Source organism: Eupeodes corollae, chromosome 1, assembly GCF_945859685.1.
Source record: "Eupeodes corollae chromosome 1, idEupCoro1.1, whole genome shotgun sequence".
Classification (NCBI taxonomy): Eukaryota; Metazoa; Arthropoda; class Insecta; order Diptera; family Syrphidae; genus Eupeodes; species Eupeodes corollae.
The window spans coordinates 220839843-220859691 of NC_079147.1; the positions used below are offsets into that span (position 1 = coordinate 220839843).

General features: G+C 32.3%; 1 protein-coding gene across 4 annotated transcripts; it reads right to left on the reverse strand.

The window, feature by feature from the left end:
• Positions 1-1301: 1301 nt before the first annotated feature.
• Positions 1302-14519, reverse strand: LOC129941660 (organic solute transporter alpha-like protein). 4 transcript variants are annotated; one of them, XM_056050352.1, is made up of 7 exons: positions 7558-7629; positions 3098-3176; positions 2840-3035; positions 2303-2787; positions 1877-2002; positions 1669-1795; positions 1302-1598 (listed from the first exon to the last, which is right to left on the reverse strand). In XM_056050352.1, exons 3-7 carry the CDS (start codon positions 2916-2918, stop codon positions 1522-1524), a joined length of 894 nt encoding a protein of 297 aa, XP_055906327.1. In that variant the 5' UTR covers positions 2919-3035; positions 3098-3176; positions 7558-7629; the 3' UTR covers positions 1302-1521. The 4 variants fall into 4 exon arrangements, with proteins under 4 accessions (XP_055906327.1, XP_055906326.1, XP_055906328.1 ...); XM_056050351.1 differs by lacking the exons at positions 3098-3176; positions 7558-7629 and adding an exon at positions 14372-14519; XM_056050353.1 differs by lacking the exons at positions 3098-3176; positions 7558-7629 and adding an exon at positions 14175-14283.
• Between the last annotated feature and the right edge of the window lie 5330 nt (positions 14520-19849).

The following is a 19849-nucleotide window of genomic DNA, read 5'->3' on the forward strand; positions in this document are numbered from 1 at the left end:
GGGTATATCTCGCTTTAAAGATACATGACAGCATTGGATTTTCGAAGCATTAAATTCCACGCGGTTTTTTAATCCTAATTGAACAATGTTGTTTAGGTCGGAATTTAATGAGCTTATCATATTTTGTCGTTGCAGTTCCACTTCCGAAGAAGGGGGGTGTGAATCTGAAAACGAATATGAAAAGCAAGAGTACTATCGTCAGCGAAACAATGTATTGGATTAGATGTTGCAGACAGGAGATCATTAATAAAAATGAAAAAGAGAGTTGGACATAGAAGAGAGCCATGGGGCACACCACCATTTATTTTATGGTTTTCAGACTTGAATCCATCCAATACTACTTGTATTGAACGATCCGAAAGGTATTTACTAATAAAATGAAGCAGTGATTCATGAAAACCGAAAGAACGCATTTTCGATAAGAGAGCCTGATGCCAAACCCTATCGAATGCTTTTGAAATATAAAGTGCAATAATTTTATTTTCTCCGAAACTATGTAAAGATTTGTTTAACTGTTCGGTGAGATAAACCATGAGGTCATGAGGAGGACAAAGCTTACGCAGTGGTTTTGCCAGCGTTGAAGAACACCTCTTCACAACAACAGCGGGGATACCATCCGGACCAGCGGATTTATGTGTGTTTAGATCTCTAAGGACTCTTGCCACAGTACGAGTGCCAAAATAGATTGGTCCCAGAAAATCACTAACGTAGAATTGGCGACGAACTGCCTAGCAAAGAGATTAGCTTTCTCTAAAGAGCTAACAAAAGGAGTTTCATTGACAACGAGCGTAGGAAGCGATGAAGAGGAAGAACTCTTGATGTTTTTTACAAATGACCAAACATTTTGACTGCCTTTAGGACATTTCAATATTTTTTGATCATGTAAAAATTTGGTCTGTAGAATATGGGCGTTGCAGATCTTCCTGGCTTGTTTGAACTTTTGCCGGCTTTCCTCAATACGGTTGGCTTTATAGCAAAGGAAACTTACCTCTTTGGTCCTAATATCCTCTTTACAGCTCTCATCAAACTGCGTTCTCCTTAGGTCTGATACTTTTATCCAGAATATAACATTCTTGCCAGAAATACACAAAACGATTTTAAACTATTGTATGTTGGCTTTTAAATAAAATTCTCTCTTTAGCCCTGAAAATGGTAAATATTCAGTTATAGAAGATCAAAAACATTTTAAGCGATGTCCCAAAATTCGTCTTTATGTTAAGTGGGTGAACCCCCCCTTCCCTTGATTTATGGTGTGCAACCGCCCTTGGTTATCTTAACAAGTTAAAAAAAAAAAACAAACATATTTTTTTAAAATTATTTTTATGCACATTTACAAACAAATTCTTAAATATTAATGGTTTTTCTTTATAAATAATGAGAATGTAAATTATTTATTTTCTAACAAAAAACTACATATTTTTCATATGTCTACATAACTAGCAAAACTTACATATATACAATTAAACAAAACATAAATATCACTGGAAATTATGTATTTATGTACAAAATTATTACAGCTTATTAAGGTTTGCTGTAGGAATTTTGAACCAAAATTGAGACGAGAGTCATTTCCACTAAAATCAAAAGATTTATCACGGCTATAAAAAGGGAAGAAAAAAATAATTAAATTAATTTTCCTCAATTTATTTGTGTTGTAATTTGTCATACTTTGTTTAAGTATCGTGTTGTTGATGGGATAGGTTCCTCCAAAATCAAGATAATTCAATTGGGAATCTAGAATGACGAACTGTAGCTTGCAGAGCAATAAGACCAACTGAAGACTCAACATCTTTTTCTAAAAAAAACACAGGTACATTGTTCCATGGACAATGTTGCATACATTTGTAAATAGTTTTTGAAAGATGAGTGAACCTACCATTAAATTATAATCGGGAAATAGTTTATTAATCATCTTGACAGTAATATTTAGGCCCCAAAGACCACTTAGGATAGACGTCACAATGAATGGTGCAAAAAATACCACAAGGTTTTCATACTTTTCCTGTTGATTAAAAAATAAACCAATTTTGTAAACAAAAATATCTCTTTTGCTGTTTATCTATAATTTGTTTATGCTGACAAAAATATTCAATGCGGGTTCGTAATTTACATATTTTTTATTAACATACGTGAAAACTCAAATCACGCATTGATTATTTTATAATATGTGCGGTCCGTACATACGGTATATCAACATTATGTATATTTTTGAGTTTGGTCAGCAGTTCTTTTTTTTCAAATAGATGAATGGAATTCAGTTGGTCTCCTTGTTCTAAATACGGATTTTCGAAAGTCAACTCACCGGGTAGAAATAGTATATCACATTCAATGCAATCATAATACTGGATTGAATCAAAGGCATTTGCCAAATGAGGCATTTAACGGCGAAGAGTTTATTCTTTTTTGGCGTCAGTTTTGGCAAGAAACCGCAGCAACAGCAGAGTGGAGAAGTTTGCAAATCCAAGGTTTTTTCATCGCCGATCTCCTTTAGATAGCCAACCTCAGAGTGGGCGTATCGAAAGCATAAGTTATGAAACACAACCGCTCCAATTGTGAATGATAAATGCATAACCGTGTTACAAGCTAGCCATGATTTCGGAGCCAGGATAGTACCCAGAGCAGCCAGTGATATGATTGGATAAATGGAGCACAGTATAGTTGTTGGTATGTACAAATTGCTGGTGAGACGTTTCTTAGCTTTTACTATGGTTGTAGCGCAGATCGCTAGGTTCAAACATAATACGAGGAGTCCAATAAATAATGAAAACGTGACAAATGGCGTAAGATCTGAAAGAGATTTCTTTAAGTAAACACTCTTATCAAGGTATTAGAAACTTACTTGAGTAGAATTCGGAAAGATCTGGATACTTGGCATAGTCTACTGAAGAATGATTAGTTGTATTTTGCTCCGCAGACATGATGATGAATATTGTATGTGATTAACACAGGCAATGATCGACTGATGTGGCTTTGGAAATTTTAATTTTCTTGATGTGGGTTATTTACATATCAGACCTTCATTGTTAAAAATAATTCTGAAAATAAAAAATTGAATTTTTAATTAATTTTTTGTTAAGAATACGAACTTGATGCTGACCTTACAGAACCTGTAAAGAGTTACCATGGAAGATAAGAGGTAGGTATACGGTTTTTTGAAGGACTGATATGAAAACAATCTTAAAGAGTATAAACAAAGAAAAAGTATTTTGAATATTTAACTTTATTTGGTTATGTTAATTGTACTTTTTATGTCAGGGTTTTATATCTTTCTCAGTCTCAGGCAGTGATAAGAAAACCAATATCAAATGATTGATTCAATTTTTTGGGACTTAGTATATAGGGAAAAGTATTTTTTAAGTGGGAATCGGTTTCTGTATATTTAGTTTTGCGGTAAGCAAATTGAAACACATATTGTTTCTATTAAAGACAAAATGTGTATGTATACTATCAATTTATTATAATGAAGCAGATATTTATCAAAGGACACAGTAGTGCCCAGCCAAATTCTGACACTGCTACATTTGTACAGGAACAATCTTAGCTGATTTGTGACCCTCTCTAACTATTGAACCAGTTGATTGAAATGCACCCTACCAAAATTTAAGCTCTGTATCCGCCCACTATTTTTGTATTTGATATGAAATACTTCCGATTCTTGTAGAATTATATAATTTAAAAGAGTGAAAGTGATAATGTATATTTTAAACGTGCAAAAAAAAACTCTGAGATTATACTTTTAAAGAGGTGTAGTATCCTCCCACTTTTCATGTATGTGCTATGATTTACAACGACCACTTCTGATGCTTGTATAAAGATGAAATTTGACAGGAAGGAAGGAGAGGAGTGGATGTGTATTCAAAGACAACATTTTAAAAGTAGAGGTTATACACCCCTGGAGCTTCGACTTTTATTATAAATGTTATTATTCGTATGGAACGGTTGTCATTACAAACTTTGTATATTATAAAACTAACGACGATTTTTGGGTTTAATTGATTGGCTAAAGGGCTACCTGCGTTTTCATAACAAAATTAGACCATCATTGTATCCTTAATTTTTGTATAACCTCTTTCGCTGAATTAATGTATCTGTTAAAATTTTAAACTTCAAATGTTAAAAAAATTAAGTCAAGTTATGGTGTGATAAAAAAGTTAGTAAGATCTAAAAATACGCTACATTTTAAATTTACGAAAGTTTATTATTCATTTACTTCTAGAATGGTTATATCGAAGCAAGATTCAATATGGAATGATGTCTTCTAAAATTGGATGGGTTTACCTGAAAAGTTTAATATCATCCACATTTAATATTCTAAAACTTGGTATAAGTAAACCTATCTAATTATTCTAACAGTGTGATTTTTGGCCAAACAGAAAATATTGCTTTATTTAATTCTATATTTAATAAAAAAAATGATATTTTTTTTGAAAATATTTCTCAATCAAAACTTAAAACATATAAAAGTAATTGTGAATGAAACTGTTTATGGAAAAACGTGTAACAAACCGTTAGAAAATGTAAAATCACTCTAAACTAAAGAAAAAGAGTAACAATTTTGTTACACTTGCAACTTTGCAACATTGTGGCAGCACTGGTTATAAGCCTACATCTGCATATACATACATATATATGCATAATATTGCAGCTCCGGTCAAATTAAGGACCGTATTATCGCTCGATTCGCCAAGTTGACCTTCGCCTTAAACTTCAAAAAATTGGCAAATTGAAATGTCGTTCTATTACAAATTACAATTGGCGTACCTATGCTCGCCTTTATCTGTCATAATCGGTGAAACTGTAATTCTTGGTGACTTTGAAAAAATCACAGTTTTTTTTTAATTCGAAGTAGTTGTCTAGATTTTTTGTTGCAACATAAAAAAAATTAGTGAAAATCGACAAAAGTAAGAAGAAATTAAATAAATTATAATTACAACTTTTATTGGTATATCATTAAAAAAACCAACAACGCCCAGTTCTCAAAGTTGGTGGAGCTAATGGAGGCAAACTCCGACATTGCCAAGGGTGTCGGGTCCCTTGGATCATCCAAAAAAAACCAAGCCCAATATTGGGATTCATTTGCCCTTGAGCTAAACGCATTGGGACCTCCTATACAAGAGGGTAAAGTTGGTACGGAACAATGAATATTACAAAACGGTTTTAGAAAATAAATTTGTATAAGTTTGGCTAGACTATGATTTAAAATTGAAGAAGAAAATCGCGACAAATAAAAAGTATGTAGTCGCAACAGGCGGAGGACCTTTTCGGCAGTTGTCTTTGCCCCTTTGGAAGAGGCAGTTGACAATTTACCAATGGGTAATACGTTTGGAAAAAAATCAACTGCAACAGTGGAACAACCCGATTCAAATGATGAAGACATTGAAGTTGAAGATGCTCTCATGGTAATGACATCAACCCAGTCAACAGTCGTAGAAGCAGGGGAACGTTTGTGGATGAACGAGTCAAACTGTTTCAAAAACAAACGGACAAAATTTTCATTAATTCCACATTCCAGAAATCGTAGTGCGCACGCAAGTTTTAAAATAAGTAGAATTGCAGAACTTTGAGTCTTTTTAATTCTAAACTTATCTGACATAAAACGTATTTAAATGCGTTTTTGATAAGCCGAAATTATAACACAAATCCAGTTAAACTTCATCAAAGTAATTGTTAATTTTATTACAAATTATCTGGTACTTCCAGTGGGTTGGAAGCATCTCTTAAAATTCTCCTCAATCTGCTGATTTGATTAATGCTGAATGATTTTTTCTTCTTTATTTGTTACTTCTGAATTTTCATCCTCGAAAAACAATTCAACGCTGCTAATCATCTTTATTTCCTTTTTTCACAAAAAAACAATATTCTTTAATCTGATTTTATAAATATTTATGACAAAGAATGACATTTCACTTTCAGTTTTTAATATTGGCAGTTTTGTTTTCAAATACGAACTACGGAGTTCGCCATTGGTAATACCACCAAACTGTTAATTCGCCAAAACATTCGACTTTAGGCGAATTTTCGACTCGCAAGTGATAATAAGCCCCTAAAATTAAATACATATGTAGACTGTATACACACGTGAGTCTTAATGTTTAAAAAATTGATAATAAGCAGAGACAAAATTGCATTTTCTTATCTTTTTTTTAATAGCGTAACTTCGAGCATTTAGTTTTTGTTTACATTTTTAGAATGCCGTATAAATTATAATCACTGATCAACTAATAAATAAATAGGTTAAATATAGAATTTAAATTGACACAAAGTTTTTAATTTTTATAAGATTGCGAGAATATACGCGACTGAAGTTATCATTATAAGTTTTAATAATAGTCACACACTGTTATTTTCATCATAGAAATACTGTAAATGCAAACAATCACCACATAACGGGTGTTTTTCAATTTGACAAAACTTCTTTTGGAGTTGGTCTTTTTGACAGCTGTCAGTTGATTTATGCTCAGTATAGATTCATACAAATCTGTTGCAAAAGTTACGAAACCATCAATTTATAGAAGGAAACTGTTCGTGATCGCATTATTTCACGACGTGAGCCTTTGACGTAACTTTCAAGATTTTGTGATTTAACACTTGTCTACGAAGATAAGCCCGAGACGATTGACGACTTGAATGGGTATATTTGACGCTATGTTTCTGACATACGGCGCTTGGGCCGTACGAAATTATTTTTAAAACGCAATAATCAACTCTTTTCTTTGTTATAATGAAGCTAAACTTTCGGCCATAGCATTAAATTATGTTCTTTTTATTTGTGCTTGAAAATGACACGTCTAAAAAACACCCAAAGTAAGGTTTGGGTAGCTTCTATTGATAAAATTAATAAATTTGTTTTAAATTTCTTTTTATATTGGACATATAATTGTAACAGATCAAACTTATTTATTTTATAAATAATTATTATTTTACATTTTTTGTTTGCACTTTCCACCAAATATTGTAACAAAAGCTTTTAAATCTTCTTTTAATTATTAATATTAATCAAAAAATAAAAATAATACAAATTTTAAATGCCATGTATATATGCATTATGCATAGGTTTCGGCATTGTAAATTTTTGTTTAGTTAAAAATGATTAAACAATCTTGACGTTGAAGTTTAGTATAAATACATACTCGTTTCGATAAAACAAAATTATTTGATAATTTAAAGCACCTTAATGACTTTATGACTTTGTCAATTGAATTTAAAGTAATTTATTCAAAGAATTTGGTTAAAATAACAAACTTGACTGAAAATAAAAAATAAATTAAAATCGAAAAATTATTACCAGAGAAAAAGTTTCCAATGTAAAATAAAATACACGAGTGGATTACACGTACTTGTTCTCTTGGTTGAAGGCTAAATTTAAGTTGGTAAAGGCAATTCATGTGTTTAACAGATTGACACTAAGAAATTAAAATATTCAAGTATCATAAAAAGTTAGACTCACAGACTTAGACTTATATATAAAAAGATGCCTACTTTTGTAAGTTTTTTTTGACATTCAATTCTAATTTGCATTCGACTATATCTAAAAATATTCTATATTCTTGAACGTACCCAATATCGTCATAAGGACGAATCGTAGATCGTTACGAAAAAGATCTAAATATTGATATTTGTATGCCCTTTCTATATTTCTTTTTCACTGTGTTAAACTCTGGAGACACTCACTTACACTGTGGTTTTTGTACTGCCGACCACTGAACACATGTTTTTAAAAAAATTTAAAAATGCTTTTGAAACCAATTCTGCGTAATTGAAATTTGTATAAAAAAGCTTAGAAAGATAGAATACATTTTAGTAATTATAATTGCTATATGGGCAAGTGACTAATTAATTATACAGCATGTAGGTGATAATATAAAAAATCAATAAACAAACATTTTTTTAAATTTTTAAATTATAGTTTTAATTACTGTCCGTCTTTTTAATATTTTTTTAGATAAAAGATAAAACTATAGGTCAGAGGTGGTTCAGAGGCATAAGAAACTGTAAGAGTTGGACTTTATTTTATTAATAGAAGTAAAACATATTTTATATCTTGAACAAATTGTGATACGTGACATAAAGCCTTAGGGGACGTCACTAAAATGAAACAATCTTTGTCAATAAAACCATCAGAGGCGAATTGGGATACCAACCAGCCGGATCTAGATGAAGCAATGAAGCAGCAAGAATTATTTCTTTAAACTCACGCGTTTCATATCGTTAATAAGCTAAAGATTTTAGTGACACAAAAACCACATTGCGGCACATTAAGAAATAAATTATAAAAAAATACTATTATTTCAAAAACACGGAAATTATAAACTCTCAGCTGGCAACGTTCAGATAACCATTATAAGAGGTATGCTCGTTTTCTAACTATTGTCATTCGAAAACGTTAGGACCTTTACAATTTGCACAAAGATTTCAATATCACATCGATCCTAAACTCATTTTTGAAGTATCAAATAGTTACGATTTGTAGCAACCTGAGCTGAGGAGAGGAGCTGAGTTCAAACTTGAAATATGTATATTTTGCTTACAAATAAGCATTTGTTTTTTGGCTTAGGAGACACAATTAATTTAAAAGCCATTCCTTATCTTCATAAATCGAACAACACATTTTCCTAGAACATTGAAACTATCTTTTTCATTGATTACTCTCTGTGCTTTTCATCCTTTTGTTAAAAGGGCCAATTAAGGAAAAGTTAAAGTATTTATCTCATTAATTTTTTATTTGAATTATCAAGTTAAGAGCAGCTTTAATTTTATTTTTGCTATTTATTTGACGATTTAATTTATAAAACATTTTTTTTAAATTTTGGTATTGGTTGTTTGACAAGTCAACAATTTCTAAAATGAGTTAAAATTTGGCCTCCGACGCGACGTTGACGTAGTGCACAAATGTCAGCTACGAAGTTAGTGGACACTGATTTTGACGTTTCACAATCAGCTGCTAGGTAAGCACACAAAAATTCAAAATTAAACTAATTGTTTAGTAATTAAATTGTAAATATAAACAAATAATATTAAATTTAAAAACCAAAAAGAACATTTAAAAAACAAATGTTTTTTAGTTGCATTTGTCATTTAATTGACAGCTTCGGATTGAATAGTTCTGTAGTGCAATTATGCATTGGCTGCGTTGAATCTCAGACAGATAGAGTATCCGGATACTTTTTTGTTAGTGTTTACGTGTAAAATAACAGCTGATCAAAAATAGCTGAAATGTCAAAAAAAGTATCCAAAGTTATCCAAGAATTTCTGGGGTATAGAAGTTTCTGACAGAGCAGCTGATTCAACACATGGTTGAATTTCAAGAAACTTGAAAATTGATTTCAGCTTTTGGATTTGTTGGTAAACAAAAAGATACAAAATTTTAGTTAAAGTTGTATTTGAAGATGTTCTGTACATAATAGACAATGAAAAAGCTATTTGCCTCCAAATTTTAGAAGGTAATTATGATCTATTTTTTTAAATTTCAAAATTGACTTATTTTGTTCTCGTTTTGTAGGTGACCAATTTGCTAGCAGCCTTATTACGGTTGTCAAAGATCAATTAATTGACAATTGAAACATTTTGTTAATTAATTGATAAATTGGTATTATGAACCCGAGTTGATCATTTTTTGATCCATTGTGAACAAAGATCAAAAATCTATTGTGAATAGTGCAAATTTTAGTATGTTTGGGATGGATTGTTGTCTTTTCGTTGGTTTGAACTTGTCGTTGATATCTAAAAATACATTAAGGAAGGCTTCTTTCGAAAGTCTAAAGTTTTGAATAAATCTAAAAGTGAGCCAAATTAGATTTTGTAATGTAACTAAAAAAGATCTTTCATCTACATATCAGCCAAATCCATCGGATTTGAAGCATCGCGTAGTTTGCTTCGAATCTTTGCTTGCTCCAAAGTATTTTCTTCTTCAATTTCATTTTCACCGAAAAATAGTTCAATAGTAGACATGCTTTTGGCTTTCGCGATCCGTAAAATATTTTATCAACAAGAATTTGTGATTGACTGAAAATTTGATAATTAACAAATATTTTGACAACCATAATACCAAGACTGTCAATTTGAATCAATCACAATAGATCTAATTTCTGAAGAGCGTTCACAGTTTATCAAAAATTTTGATTGCTGACAACGATAATACTAATTCATCAATTTCATTGAAAAATGTCAACTAGCGTGGTGATAATTGACAACCGTAATAGGACTGTAGGTCTTACCTCAAATTTAGTGTCCAGCGTTCTGAAGTTGAAGAACCTAATCCTGTTTCCTATTAAATATATATTAATCTTGTGGAAATAAATAAATCTAACTTTTTTGTTTTTATGTATAAAAGCAGACAGAAGCTGAAAGGAAAGGTAAGTTATTCTTTTCGTTTAAAACCGGAGATTTCGCAAGTAAATTATTAATCATATAGAATTCCAAGGTATCTAAAAAACCACCTATCCAAGATACCCTATCCAACACGAGATTGAACGCAACCATTCAGAAAACTAGTTGAATTTCGTCAACGTAGGTAATACTAAGGTTAATCACTCAAATTATGTCTTATATTTGACTTTTTTGAATTTAAAAACAAACAAAAATTATACAAAGTAATCAAATCAAATATGTTCCTTCCTTTATATACGAGTACTTGCATTTGTCAATAAAAAATCCGATGTTTAAGGAATTCTTGAGGTTGTCCAGAAAACCTACCTCTTACTTTATTCAACGAGCAAATCTTGTCGGTTAGAAAAATTGCAAAGACTCATATAAAGTGTCGAACAAAAAATTGCTAATAAATAAAATATACAAAAATCATTTCTTTTACATATTCATACATATCTACATATGTAACTACATATGTAGGTAACTACTTGAAAAATATTTACGTATGATGGCGCAAGTAAATCTTTGCTCTGAAATCATTTAATGAAAGGTTAAAAATTTAGGTACCTGTATAACATTTTTGTACTTTACTTTTTCATAAAATTACTAACTACATATCTTTCTACTCTCTATTCGCTTGAGCTAGTTTTGGCCATTAATTATTGTGAAGTATATATTATCCTCTGTCGAAGATTGTTAATAGCAGCTCTTTCATTGCATTTATCGTTGTAAATTACTTTAGCCTACTTCTTTAAAAAGAGCGAAGAAACTGCAATAGTCACAGGCTGATTAACTTGAATTTATGAAAAAGATAGATACTTTAGTTAAGCTTTTAAAAATTTGTTGAAGCTTTGTTTGTTTGTTTGGTTAATGATGCGAATATGAAGTTGCCCCGCAAACCAAAATAAATAAATGAACTTTTCTTCATATAGACACTTTTGATTTATTATATAAGACCTCTCGTGGATTGTAACTTCCACACTCTACCACATTCACAACTGGCCAGACTTACATATGAATGTACATAAGTCAAACAATTTTGCAACAGCAGTCTGCAACAAGAATTACGGGAGTATGGGTTGATACGACTACAGGGGTTATCATTAATAACCTTAAAGATTACAACCAGTAAAGTAAGGTTGAGAAAAACTAGACTCTTATCAATATTTTTTATTTTTAATATAAAATTCATTTTTAACAAACAATAACTGATTTTATTCATAAAATTAAATTATGAATATATATCGTTCTTATTTTAACGCACCTTAACTGAAGAATAAATCATCATACTATTAGCTGTCAAATGTGTCAAACATTTTACAAGAATTGGTCCAAAAAAAATTATTTATAATTATTTATGGACATTTTGAACTTTTTCATTTAAATAAGGTAACATTGGACAGGTTCTGGAAACGTATGGGATTTGAAAATAAGGCCGATTAACTAAAGGTGTTATGTTTGAAAAGTAAATTTTTAAGTTTGAAATTATTGATATATGAAAAACTAACTTATTGAATTGGTCTAAATTAACGTTCAAAGAGTGTCCGAGTAGTTGGCTGCAAAGGAAGTCCCTAATATTGCGTGAATTTGCCCATTATTCTATTTGTATTATAAAATTGTGACAAAATTGCAATAACTTTGAAGCAATAGCGTTTAAAATGATTTTCGACACCCACATTTTACTTTCGCCACTCATTAAGAAAATTGACTTAAAACAATTTCTGTAACGTTTGTGATACTTTGGTTTAGTACTCTTTTAATAATTGGGCAAGTTTTAACGACATAAAGATCTTGAAAGTAAGGCAAATTTCAAAATAATATTATTGGAAAGTTAACTGGATAGTCGTTTGAAGACTGCTTTCTTTGAAGGCAAAATTAGATCAATGTTGAATGTTAATTTTTCGGACTTCATTAATTTGAAACTAAGAATTTTACTCAAATACCCTTTACATTTAGTTAAAAGTGCAGAAAGTACTTACAACAAAAACCACTCCTTACACAAGGTACAAGTTTTGTATCGAAAAATTCCTCACTCATTTTCCAATATGACAAGGATCCCTTTTAAATTAAACTTTAAATAATATGGTGCAGTAAATAATTAAATCACAGAGTTATAAAGTTCGGCTATCAATTAAATGAAAAAAAAAAACATAATCAGCTGACAGTTAGACATAAGTGAACTTGACTTGTGAGTTAGGGTCATTTTACTTGATTATCTTTGGAAGCTGGCCAAACAAATGCTAGAAACTTGCCCAAAATTCGAGTCCCTTATGTCGTCTGAACCTGTTCAATCTCCCTTACTATCAAGTCAAGTATGCATATGTCAAAATTTCAGCTGATCATGTTTTTTCATACAACTGAAAGCTGAAGTTTGTACCTCTAAGACTATAATTTATTTATTACACTATTTTATTTAAAGATTTGTATTAATGGGTTTCTTGTCATATTAAATAAGGACATTTGCTTACAATACAAAACACAACTTAGGTTAGGTTAGGTGATAGTGGCTGTCCAAGATGGAACGGACACACTTAGGCCAGTTTAATGGCCCATTGTGATACCACATGAATCTTGAGGCTTCCTCCTAAGCTCAATGGAACCAGTTAGAGTCTCTTACGAAACGTGAGAGGCTGATTATCCCGATATGATTTAGATCGTTTAGATCGTTAAAGAAGAATTCTCCAAGGAAATTCTTGCGTTTTCGAGCTAGAGCAGGGCATGTGCAGAGAAGATGAAGAACCGTTTCTTCCTCTTCCTCGTCCATACAGCTTCTGCAAAAGTCATTTGAGAATACGCCTAGTCTCATGGCGTGCTTTCCTATTAGACAGTGTCCGGTTATGACACCTATTATCGAGCTTATATGCGATCTGCTTAGAGAGAGCAAGCACCTTGAACGTTTTAAATCCAGTGTTGGCCAGATGTTTTTTGTGGCTTGACACGTGGTGATGTTGGTCCACCTGGTGCCTGCCCTCCTCAGTCTGTGTGCTTTGGAATTGATTCTAAGTACCTTAGAATTACGGAGTGGCCAATGTTGTTATTAGTCCACTGCGACGAAGCATTGAGGCGGATAGCAGAGCTTGCAGCTATTTGTTTACTAAATATGTCAAGAGGTGTAAGGTAGAGCAAGGTGTCCAGTGCCGCAGACGGGGTCGTGCGAAGCGATCCGCTTATACATAGGCAGACTGAAACACAACTTATGATGGACAATAATGTTGCTGGTACTTTCTGCAAGTTTATGACATCTAATTACATTGGTCATAATGATTGTTTAAATAATGCAGTTGACTTTAAATGAAGTCCCTAATGTTGTTTGAACCTGAATAATGTCACTAAAGACACTAGTGAGGTACCAAGTCAAAAGAAAATGAATCAAGTTTGTAATGTTGTAGCCACCCATAAATACAAGTCGAAAAAGTAAGTGTGAAAAATTGTATAAACTACATCATCAAATTTAATAGGATTAGACATTTTTTTTGTAAACAATAACTTTCAGAAAGCTCTTCAAATGCCCCACTACCCCAACTATCCCCTACTTGCTCTCTTGAACGTGTTTTATTTATGTTGCGAAACATTGATGGCGGTAACTTCTTGTATTTAAACACACATTTCAAAACCAAAACAAAGAAGTTTGAAAGCATTCACCAATATTGTCAATGTACATTTTTTGAACTTTAACAATTACCGGTTGATTATTGTAGTTATTTCTTAACAAATAGAGTTTGAAAATATTTAATAATTTATTAAAATGCACAAACTGAAAACACACAACATTTTTGCAAAGTACTTTCACTTTTTGTATAGATACCCACATTGTTTGTTTTGATGCGCCTTTATCACGTCTTTTGTTTTATTGGTCAAAGAATACGTCATCTTGTTGGGTTTATTTGAAGGTTACGATATTATCTCACAAAATAAAATGCTAATGGCCAAAACAAAAACAGTCATAATATAATGAATAATTTATGTAACCAATTTCCACGGGATTTCTTGGATACTTTTTACTTACACAAAAACTCTTCCAAGATTCGAACGCAAGAGCACAAGCAAGAAAAATGTCTCAATAATAGAAAAATTATTTTTACCGTGGGATGGATGAGATGTTTCGCGACGAAATAGTTTCAAGCAACTGAGTGCTGGCAGCTTAAGTTTTAATGAAATAGCTTGGCTGCGCTGTACTAGCGCTAGGCGGTTGGTTCATTTGTTGGTCGTTGGCTCTTGGGAGTAATCGTATAATTTGTGTGGTACCAGACCAGACCAGACCAGGCCAGCATTGAAATTGAAAGAAGCAAGAAGTGTGGGGACCAAATTAATTGGTCGGCTAATGCATGATGTATTACTATCTCTCATTGGCATACATTTTAGTTTATTTGCTGTTATATAATGCCTATTGGTGGAATACCCTATATCCGTACCGTATGCCGCCGCGCCGCCGGCCATGTCTATCAAAAACTAAAGCAATATTTAATTAATATTTTATTGAATATCCTATTTCCCAGAAACGCCAAGCAAAGGAAATACTCATACATACGTATGTACAAACGTAAATGAAATTGAATATACAAATGTAATATTACTGTTTTAGGAAAATGTATCTTCTTCATTAATAGAGTGATTCAAGAGATAAAAGATAGGTGCTTCGAAGAATTTAATTGAGAGATTAATCATGCTTACAAAAAGGGCAACCAGAAAGTAAACATCGACCTTGAACGCGCGCTGTGAGTAAGAAACTGGAATTATTGACCTAATAATATATGTACATAATTTACGAGAATGTGTGGTTAATGAAATTGCGCTTAATAACTTCAAAGCTGAAGTAAAACAACAAACTTTACAACATATGTATGTAGGTATAATCTTGTATTGATATTATTTACCTGCAGAAAAACCTGCAGAAAAACTTACAGCTGAAGACAACTAATCAGAAACACAAATTGAATTCACTTTTAAAACAGTATCTGTATTTTTTTTTGAAAAATATTTTTTTTTCAAAATATATTTTTTAAACATTACATTTTTTTCATATTGCAGTTTCTGCGAAAAACACAGCATTTATTGGTGGACAACTAATTAGAAACAAAGAGAAAAATCATATCTTATTATAAAATTAATAACTTTATAATATCATTTACCTTATATTTATCTTTAATACCTTGTTGCGAAACCTTTTTACTACAAAACTTCCCGACATCTTCGTTCCATTGATGAAATAAGCCGCCTGCACTGCTCTACGGGTATAGCCCTCCAAGCAGCTTATTATTATCTTTGATACCTTCGAAAGAACATCATTGTTGGAGTTATTTTTGAGAGCAACAACTTTTTAACATCGGCCCAAAGATGCTCTATCGGATTTAGGTCTGCACTTGATGATGCCCATTCCAGAACTTGTATCGATTGGTTCCTAAAGAACTGTTTCGTAGTTCCAACAGTGTGCTTGAGGTCGTTGTCTCGCTGAAACTTACATATCTCTGGCATGTTTTCATCGGCCCAATCCACTAATCGTTCCTTAAGAATGGCAATGAATTTAACGGCTGTCAGCGTTCCATCGATTCGATGGATTGGGCAAACTCCACACCACGAGAAACAAACCCAAACGTTAAGCGAGCCACCTCAGTGCTTAATTATGTACTGGCAAAACGTATTTAGGGTGAAACGATTTTCCTTTTGGCCTTCGGACATATCGTGCACCATCTTGGCCCATCCTATTTATTTTAGTTTCGTCACACCACACTATGAACTTAAATTCGTTTGTTGTCCAGTGGGCGTGTGATCTTGCGAACTCTATTCTAAGTCTACGTTGCATTGCGGTTACTCATGGTTTCTTCCGAGAAACACGACCATGCAACCCAACTTCCACCAATCTTCTTCTGATTGTGCGTCGCCCTATCGGGACATCGAATGCAACCGAGAGTTGGCGTTGTATCTCTGTGGAGCTTATTTTTGGGTCTTTTTTGCCCAGCCTACTAATCGCTCGATCTATTTGGCAGCTTGTCTTACGGGCCCGTTTTTTACGAGGTACATTTTCAGCAGTTCTGAAGTTTTGAAAATGCTTAATTGCATTGAAAACTTTCTTTACAGAACAAATCATTTGAGATGCAATTGTTCTATAGAACATTTTAAGCTTCCAAAGCTCAAAAATTGCTTTCCTTGTAGGAGGATCAAACTCTCTAATTTTCCCATTGCAATTACCTCTAAAATTTTAAAATTATTCTTTAAAATCTTTTGCAGACAATTCAGAATTTTCTACTTACCAATTGAAAATAAAAAGATTATTTTTATTTCACCCTAATCAAATGTAATTTAACTGTTTCTAATTAGTTGACCAGTTGAAACGAACACCTTTTACACTCTACCATGATTTTAATGTGTATTTTGCAAAGGCTTATGCACAAATGATGCTTTTTCAAACAATTATATAATAACGCTTGCATTACACAGTTTTGGATACCGCTATTCTAGTCACACATGATAAAGTGAATGTGGAAATGAGAAGCAAGTAATGTGTCTAATTAGTTGTCCACAGCTGTAATTTATGTTGCACTTTTATTGAATATAATAATTTATACTTTATCACTTCTGATTTGTGAATATTTCTATGTAATTGGCTTATTGTTTTTTAATTGATTTTAAAATCAATCTATCACGTCAGGTTTTTGAGAAGTTAATATTATTTCCAATTGTTAGGGGCCAGTTAAAGCTTTCATTGAAATCGATCCCGAAAAATTTTGAATCGATATTTGACGGTATTTCCCTTTGATTAGAAATCATATACTGATCAAGAAAGATCAGAAATCACACAAAGAATTTTCTTGATAAAAAAAGCTTAGTTGTGCATTTATTTTTTTCTAAAACGGGTTTTTTCTATTTTCCGGATGGAAATTCATTTTCCTGAGTAGCTGATGCTTTTATGTTAAAAACTGAAAGGAATAATTCCACTGATTTATGTTCCAATGAAAGATTTATGCCAGTAAAAATTTGTCGGTGGTTTTCAATCAGAAAATTTTGTTCAATAAGGGGCCGATTATAGCTATCAGTAAAATTTGAAATAGGAGGATTTTGAAATGTTTTATTGATGAGCGTTTATAACAGTCAGTAAATTTTTGTACGTCATTAAATGTTATTTTCTTTTGATCATTACATCGAGCTTTTCACCTCAGACAATTTTTTACTGTTGCTTTCATCAGTAAAATTTTTAATGATGTGATCGGAACAGTAACAAATTGGAACACCAACAGTAAAAGAAAATGGAGTTTTTTGACTTTTGGCAGTGAACTGTTCAGTAAAATGAAATTTCGTCATTAAACAAATGAATTAATAAATTTAAAAAAAAACTTTAAATGCATTAGTAGTAGTATGTGATTTTATTTAACAATAATAATTTGTCTTTGTTTTACATTTTTCACAATATTAGAGCATTGGACTGTGCCGTCAGCCCAAAAAAGGAGTATTATATAAACAAAGTTTAAATATACACATATTTTAAAAATAAAAAGGTTTCATTGATTTAATTGAAATAAATTGAAAAAAGTAATATCATTATCTTATGATTGAATTTAATGTTAGTGTATAAAAAATTATAAAGCTTCATTCAGAATTTGGTTTCTATATCTTTGTGCAGTTAAGACAAAACTACTTAGAACATTCCAGTTTGATCCATTAAGCACTTCGAGAGTTTTATTTTGGTTAAGAACGCTTTTTCCCCAATGCGAATTGGTGATAAAACAGGGCAAATCCCTATGAAGTGGAGTACGTTCTCCACTGTTCTATGGTTGCAAAGAGTACACTCCGTGTTTTCTTCAGGGCCATATGGTCGGTAGTTTAACCGTATCAGCTCTTCTCTGGTTTTAAAAATTTTGGCGTCCCAGTTTCTCCAATCGCTTTCCACTAACTGAACATTATGTAGCACCTCCAAACGAGACCATTCTACGAAGAACTGTGACCTCTCTTGGAGCAGCTGTCTCACAATGGCATTAGGTAGTCGATGATTTGGAAGCGCCAACACTTTTTTAATATAATTTAGATGCATCTTAAGCGTGAAAATATATAGTTGGTTGACTTCGCTCTCTAAGTGCAGCATATACGTAGGTGTATGCTCAGGGAGCCAGAACATGGTTGAGTTCAAAAATGCAACTAGTTGCACAAGCCATGCCGACAAAATTCATGCAATGCGTTTATGAACAGAAAAACTTCTACAAGAATGCGGCAGATATACAATATCAAAAACCAGTTCATAAATGTCATCAAAGTAGGCGCCTATACAAAAGTATGAACGAAATAATTAAGTATTTTCTTTGAGTTACATGGTTTTGGTTTTTGAGGAATTAACAAAATTCTTTCAAAATGTCCAATTGTTTTATTAGGACTTATTTTTAATGTTTTGAATGCAACAAATTCATTCATTTCTATGAAGTGAAAATATTATATTTCAACTTATTAATAACAAATCATTGAATATAAGAATGAAACAACAACAACTTGTGTGTGCTACCACCAAGTTCATAGGCTGGAGTTATAGCTATTTCACGGGGGCCAACCCGATCATCAGACTCCTTTAGTGGTGCTTAATCGCTTTTTGTTCAATTTAATTTTTGAAGAACTTTTGCCCGAGCTGGGCTTGAACAAGCGATCTAGCGTGTGAGAAGCTAGTGCACTACGCACTACGCCACCGCACCCACATGAAAGTTGTAAGCCAATTACAGGTTTTTTCGTTCTATCGAACTATACTGAACCGATTAGCATTTTTCTAAGCACACACAAATCATTTTACTTTTTGCCAACAATTTAATAAATATTCAATTATTTTGCCTTCACATCTTGTTCTGACATTTTCCTGCAGAACGGCAACAGAAATAAAACTACTGCAGGTTGTTTGATCACATTTCAGCTGTCAGACTGTTTTTTTGAACAGAGTTACCGACTGCAGTAATGCAGTGTATTTGCATTTATGAACGCATATCTTGCATTACTGCAGCATTTTTACATTAATGAACTTACCCCATATTTTTGAGGAAATATCAAAAGCTTTTCAACCGCCTCGTACTGTAGAAATCCCCACACTTGACCAGTATAGCATAAGATCGACCCCATCACCGCTTCGAAAAGTTTATATTTTGCACTTGGTGCTACATATTTTTTCCCCAGTACTCCCTTCCAGTTGCAGTTGATGGCTTGTTTCGATTCTATTAGTTTTCCCTGGAGGTGCTTCTTGAATGAAAGATTTGGGGTAATTATAACTCCAAGATATTTATACTCCTTAACCAAATCCAGTGCAACATTATTCCAGGTCCATCTCTCTTCTCTGGCATATCTACCAGATCCATTTCGAAATATCAACATTTTTGATTTCGGTATTGACTGTGAGGTTCCAGAGGTCGCAATATATGTTAAGCTTATTTATCATCATTTGCAGCATTTGAGGTGATTCCGCTCAAATTACAATATTGTCTGCATACATAAGCGCTTTGATGTTGGTGTATTATCAAGGGAC

Bases quoted from the DNA above. Each gene is read 5' to 3' on its own strand.
- LOC129941660 (XM_056050351.1), bottom strand. From the start codon at position 2,918: ATGTCTGCGGAGCAAAATACAACTAATCATTCTTCAGTAGACTATGCC. The intron at 2,003-2,302 runs GTGAGTTGACTT...TTTAATCAACAG, and splicing joins TGATATACTATTTCTACCCG to GAAAAGTATGAAAACCTTGT. The intron at 1,599-1,668 runs GTATGACAAATT...CCCTTTTTATAG, and splicing joins CAACACGATACTTAAACAAA to CCGTGATAAATCTTTTGATT.